This window comes from Girardinichthys multiradiatus, chromosome 12 (genome assembly GCF_021462225.1).
Source record: "Girardinichthys multiradiatus isolate DD_20200921_A chromosome 12, DD_fGirMul_XY1, whole genome shotgun sequence".
Taxonomy (NCBI): Eukaryota; Metazoa; Chordata; class Actinopteri; order Cyprinodontiformes; family Goodeidae; genus Girardinichthys; species Girardinichthys multiradiatus.
In genome coordinates, this window is record NC_061805.1 from 39,059,416 (window position 1) to 39,066,018 (window position 6,603).

At 39.1% G+C, this 6,603-nt stretch overlaps 1 protein-coding gene across 1 annotated transcript; it reads right to left on the reverse strand.

Moving 5' to 3' along the window:
- Positions 1-1,512: 1,512 nt before the first annotated feature.
- nkx2.7 (NK2 transcription factor related 7) lies at positions 1,513-3,869 on the reverse strand. Its single transcript, XM_047381543.1, has 2 exons — positions 3,443-3,869; positions 1,513-2,042 (listed from the first exon to the last, which is right to left on the reverse strand). Exons 1-2 carry the CDS (start codon positions 3,699-3,701, stop codon positions 1,513-1,515), a joined length of 789 nt encoding a protein of 262 aa, XP_047237499.1. The 5' UTR covers positions 3,702-3,869.
- Positions 3,870-6,603: the final 2,734 nt, after the last annotated feature.

The following is a 6,603-nucleotide window of genomic DNA, read 5'->3' on the forward strand; positions in this document are numbered from 1 at the left end:
AAAAATTGTTTAGGGTCCAAATGACACACAAAAAAGTTATTTTTATATGATGTTTTTGATCTCCCCTTCTAATGCTGTTCTGGGCCCATGTGGCCCATCATTGGCTTCAGTTGACCTATTAAATCAGCCAACATTAAGATATAGGGCCCCTGGCAGTATAAATAGCTTGAAATATGGACCCTGGGCAAATGGTCTGTTGGTTGCATAATTGTGCAATGTTAATAGTCTATATAGGTTTGATGCAGAACAATAGTTAAAAAGTGGGACCCATATTTAGATGTGTTACACACTTTAAAATGATTAATATAACACCCATTTGGGACCCAGCTAAGACTTACAGTGTTTCCAACCGGCTTTGCTGATATGGGTTTTATTTAGTCAACCCTTGGTGGGTTCTAGAGACTCACATTGTGAACTCAAATCTATTTAACACCCATCCACAAGAATGTCCTACATAAAACATGTCAGCCTAAGGGAACATATTTCAAAGGTTACCTTGATATTTAGATTAATATGAACTAAACCTTTATGCTTTTAAGTTGTGTTGTTGTTTATTGTTTGTTTATTTGTTGTGTTTTCATTTTGTTTTGTATGACTGGTTTAACATTTGATTTTAAGGATTTATCAAATTTACATAAAAGAGAACTATAACACACTCCCAAACCCATCCAACCAACCACCCACCCACACACCCCAACCCACACACATTATTATCTGATCAGTCCGTCTCCTCTCTGTCTACGCTTCATTCTTATCTCTGCAGCAGAGATGCTGCTTCAGCCCCGCCGGAAGTGATCTTTTTCTTTAAGTCTCAGCCGTTTAAAGTCACATCAAAGCCCAACTTTTTACTGGTTAAAACCATTTTCCCCTGTTCAAACCTGAAAAAACAAAAACAAAAAAACAACGCGTGCTATAATGACTGGAACATCTCTCCACTGAATCAGCAGGTCATGATTGAGTGACAGATCCGACCCGAACTGATCCTCTCTGATTGAAAGTTTGGAAGCGTTTAAGAGCCACTCAGTCTGCGGCATTGTTTACCAAGCAGAGCCGCGGGACGGGACAGGCTCTCCGGCCTTATCAGCCACTGGGAGTTTCTGAATGGGACAATAATGAGCTGGGTTTGATAGAGCAGCTCTTTCAGGTCAGATGTCACTTCATCCATTAGCTCTTCGATTGCTGCCTTTGGGAAACTGCGAAGCTCGTCAAACGCCTCCTGATCCGGGCTATTTTCAAGTTTGGTTAACGCATGATAGGCCTTATTAGTATTTAAATCAAATAAATCCGTCGACTGTATATCCGCTTATCCATGCAGGGTAATGCATAAATAACCAAATAAACAACTTGTAACCTATTTTTGTTATTTATTTATTTAGAAACGCTATTTAAATGATAAAATATACAATAAAACAGAAATAAAAATGTATTATGTTTTTTTAATTGGTATGAACTTGCGATTAATGAAGTCATTTATGCATAAAACAAAATGATGAACATAAAGTGTTTATTTCATTACCAGCCTCCAACACCTTGTAAAGAAGCCTGAAACTGGTAGAGTAGCCCCCCTGAGTCAACCGAATCAACCCGCTGGCTGCTGCAGTTGGGCACCCTTTGGTACCCGCAGCCGTGCAGGTCGCTGTTTCCGCAGCCAAACGCTGGACTGTAGTGTCCCAGAGTCACGCTGTAAGGCGCCGAATGATGGGGACCTACGCCGCACAGCTTCCCGTCCCTCACCAGCACCGGCACCGTTACCCGCCTCGGTGGGGGTGGGAACCCGGCCAGCTCTAGGGACCAGTCCTGCCTCTGACGCTTGCATTTGTACCGCCTGTTCTGAAACCAGATTTTGACCTGGGTAGAGGTGAGTTTGAGAGTCTGGGCCAGGTGTTCTCTCTCCGGGGCAGACAGGTAGCGCTGGTGGCTGAAGCGCCTCTCCAGTTCGGACACCTGGGACTGAGAGAAGAGGACCCGGGGCTTCCTGCGTAGCCTGCTTTTGCTTTTGGTGTCACTGTCACATTCAGGTGAAGAGTTTGGACCGCAAATATCTGCAGCGAGGGGAAAAAGGCAGCAAACATGTGTTTAAATAACGTTTAAATATGTTATTCAAATGTTTTTTTTTTAATACGTTGTCTGAATTATTTTTTTCTTTGCGTTGTCCAGCAGAGAAATAAAACTAATATATATCAACTTAGTAAAAAGTTTAGAGCTAAACAAAACAGAACGTGTTGGGAGCATTACTTGTTTAATTGCAGCGTTTTTAGCATCGACTTAAAGAGTTAGGACAATTTCAGTTTTATTTTATGCCTTAAAAATAATTCTAACTTTTTTTCAACCCTGCAGCAGTCGTTGTCAGTGAACAGCAAACTTGAGCTGTCGCTGTATGGGAATAGTTTCACAAGCCACCTTTATAGAATAGTGTTTTACCAGTCCATTAGCGTTGACTGGCTCAATTACAAACCAGTTCTTATTGTTTTTCTTTTTAACATTGAATGATGAACTATGATTTCATGAAATAAACAATGGAGGTGTTGTTAGTGGTTATCCTCCTGCCCGGAATATATCAATTTAACCCAACAAACACCAGACAATCTGTTACCTGGAAATGAAATGTTTACATAACTGCCCTGGTTCACTTTTTTGAGTTCAGATTGTTAGATTTGAATGTAGAGAAAGGAAGATTATTCTGCATGGAGACATTTTAAATCCAGTTTATCATCTTTATATGAGCTGTTAATTTTACAGCTCATGTTTTTTTTTTTCTACTGTCATTAGATTAATAAAATGTAATTCTGCTAATAATGCAGGTTTTGTCTAAGTCAATATGAAACACAAAACTAAAACCAATTTGAGCAGTTTAATTGGTTAATTTTTAAGATAGCCTAAACACATGCATCAAAAAATTGGTTACAATTCTACCAATTTAGTTGAATGTGTTTTAGGTGGTAAAGTTATGTTATTTCAACTCTGAACAGTCGATACCAATATTTTTTATAGTTACATTTTTTTTATAAGCCCACACATTTATTGTCACATGTTAAAATTGGACTTTTAAAAGAAATAAGAGACAAAAAGATGACTCAAATTTAAAACTACAATGCTGGTCGTAATTTATTTGATTCATTTGAGCCGTTTTTACTTGTGTAATAATGTTCTTACTGCTAAAACTGTATGAAAAGAAACATGCAAACATGTTTAAACCGCTTTGAGCCACACATTAGTGTTCTTCATGCTGATAGGTGATCTGTCTACTATTTTGGCTAAAATGTTAAAAGGGCATTGCATGTCATACTGTTTACAACGCTAAACATTTTTTTTTGTACTTTTTAAATCAACTTAAATAATGAAATAACGAAATGTGTTGCGGAACAGTTGGGACATAGGTCTACTGGTAGGTGCAACTGAATCTATAAAACAATGCGTTTTTTTATCCTGGTGATGATCTCACCCTTTTCATTCATCTCCTCTTCTGCTGCTGAGCCGTGAGCATCGAGCTTCCTCTGCCTCCCAAAGACACATCGCTCAGACTGCAAGTCATAAAACCCGTCGCCGTTGGACGCAGCGCGTAAAAGCTGATATTGACGCATCGGAACAATTTGATCCGTCATCTGATGATCATTTTCATACTCGTTCTGGTGGTAGTCCAGCTTCAAAATGTCTTTAACAGAAAACGGAGTAGAGGTCGTTGAGCTGGGATGCATCTTCATCCTTTGCAACGGGTGCGCTTTTGAATCTTTTTACGCACGGTGTGCTGTAGCTGCTCCTGAAGGTGCTGTGGGGCGGATCTCTTCACTGAGCTGTTGAGTGAGAGGCCTCGGAAGATTTAGACCGTTCAAGGGTCCTGCTAATGAACAAGTGAGATAGATATCAGCCAGTCTCAGACACAGGGACCAACACCCGGGGAGACTGAGCGCACACTTCTGTGGCTCCCCCATGTTCTCACCTTACAGGAACACCTCTCATCATATCCGCCATTCCGTCAGCGTGTTGGTGTAATTAGTAAGCCCAATTAAGACAGAGGAGGCAATGAAGTTGTGTGTGGCTAACAACAAACGTAGGACTACCAAAGTAAAATTTTCATCAAAACTGCCTTCATTTCTCAGAAAGATGAGCAGGTATTTTATTTACATAACAACAAAATTGTAAATAAATACATAAATAAAAATTTTAAAATATTAATTGTGCTGTTCCAAATAAATAACAAAACAAGAAATAAGTTCAGGAAAATAAAATAGAAGGCGTTACAGGTAAATACAATACAGTAAATAAAATAAAACAAAGCAAATTCAAATTAAACAACACAAATTACAACAAAATTAAAATAAGATTAAATAAAATAAAACAAGCCACTTAATTAAGTGTCCGCCTGAAACAACGCATTTGTTGCGTTTTTGGGTTTTTTTTGGGCCTCTTAACCAGCGCTGCAGTCCTTGGGGGCTGAGTGATCCCGGGTGATGACGCCCAGCTTTACCACCGACATTGTTTTCCTGCCATGTTATTAGCGATCTCAGACCACAACAAACAGTAACATTACACCTGATGTTGTGGAAGTGGAGAGACAGCGGCGCCAACTAGCAATGCTTGACTGAGGCCGAGACGCGCGTCCACAGAGACAGTAAACACGGACAGACACGGCGTGTCCCGCTGCAGGAGATCCACTGGGACTTGCATGGCACGGCTGTTTTCTTCAAAGGGCCCCTCGTTAGGACAAACAGTCAGAAAATTAACAATAGAGGGCAACGTTTTACAAAGCTCTTACTGAAACAGATAAGAATGAAGACCTGTATAAAACAGTGTGGTTTGAAACCCGCTCAAGACTTTGCGGTTTTTAAATAAAAGTAACTTAAAATTAGATTTCTGAATCAGCGAATGAATACGTCATTAAAAACTTGACATATACTTAATTGTAAAAACGAAGGTATCCTTCAAAATGTTGATGCTTGCAATTGAGAGCTGCTTTTGATCTGAAGATATTTTCCTCTCATATTATTAACGCCTAATAATGAGAGACAGAAGACTGTTTAGGAGCCAGATTATTGAGCATATTAATATCAGAAGCCTCTTTATCATGGATTAGTAAATCTGACAGCTGAACGTTATCCTGGTTTTGTGGTGATGGTTGGTTGTTTCTCAGGGCTGGAGGAATCTGCTCAGACGTTTGGATGAAGACATGTCCTGAAAGGTCTTTGATAACCACAGACCAGAACAAACAGCCAGGTAACCTTGTCACGGCGCTGAAGATCAAGGGGTTTCTTGACATTTTACTTGTGTCTCAAACACACAACATTCCACCTTCTGTTGCAAAATTGTATACCCACAGTCAGTCAAATCTGGCAATGCAGTTGATCATAACAATAATGGACGTGTGGACAAGACAAGCAAGGGTCAAAATCCTAATAAACCAATGATAATACTTAAAGAACCTCACTCTTAGTGGTGGATATTCTGCTGGATAGTTGTTTTGTGTGAGCACCCGCATGACTAGTTAATGGCCTGAAGACAAGGACCTGGTAGTCTAAACATCTTTTCTCTGTCTCCTGCGCCTTTGGATTGATCTTTTCATAGGTATGTTTTGTTTTTATCTCATTATTTCTATGTGTGTCATAACAATTTCCCAGCTAATAGCTTGGTCCAGCAATTTTGTCTAAATTCAATGATGTAACATGTAAACCAGGAGAAGAAGTTGTTTTGCTGTTGGAACATTAAGTGATCACCACAGGATTGCTATGTCTTCTAAATTTTGCAGCCTTGATTGCTCTGGACTTTCTCTGACTTCAGTCTGACAGTTGTGTCCTGTGTCCAACAACTTTGTTCAAACTTTGAGGTGAAATGTTGTGCTTGTCAACATTAAAATAGCTTAGATTGTCAGTTAATTGTCTAGATTTATTTGCAAACAGTTACAATAAATATCTGCTCCAGCACAGAGACTAGTATTAAAAATGAATAAAATACAAACATCACAGCGGCAATAAATTATGACCTTCACCACAACTGTCAAACGTTTAGGAAAGGCATCTAGCAGCTGAGTTGACCGATGCTTTGGTGAGCTCAGTCCTAGTTGAATAAATGACCAAAATTAATAAATTAGCATACGTTTTTGCCTTAGTAATATTATTATTATTGTTGATAGTAGTAGCAGTAAAACTACCAATGTTGTTTTTTACAGATTATTAAAGATGTTCAACCAGTTAAATCAAATTGCAGTGATGTGATTTTGCTGTTCAGATGAAATGTAAAGAAGCATAATTCACAGAATCATTGCTCCTGCAGGAGGAGGAGGCTGTATGTATGTGCACTACGTCACCATCATCAATTATAGACAGAAAAGTGGATTCAACACCTTTTTTCTTTTCAAGGAATTTAAAACCAGATTTGTTTCTGAAACGAAAACAAATAAATCTCGTTTTGAGCTTCTTAACCAGACCACCAATCCATATTCCCAAGTAAGGGGGGGGGGCTTAGTGTGGCTCGTTAAAAGCAGACACCAACAAACACAGTCTTGCAAGTATCATTAGTAGCTACAATATTTCTCCCTACCCTGCTTCTATCTGCTGCACAATGTGTCCCTTTAAAAAAATATTGCGCCAATTATTTTAGCCTGTTTAGCTT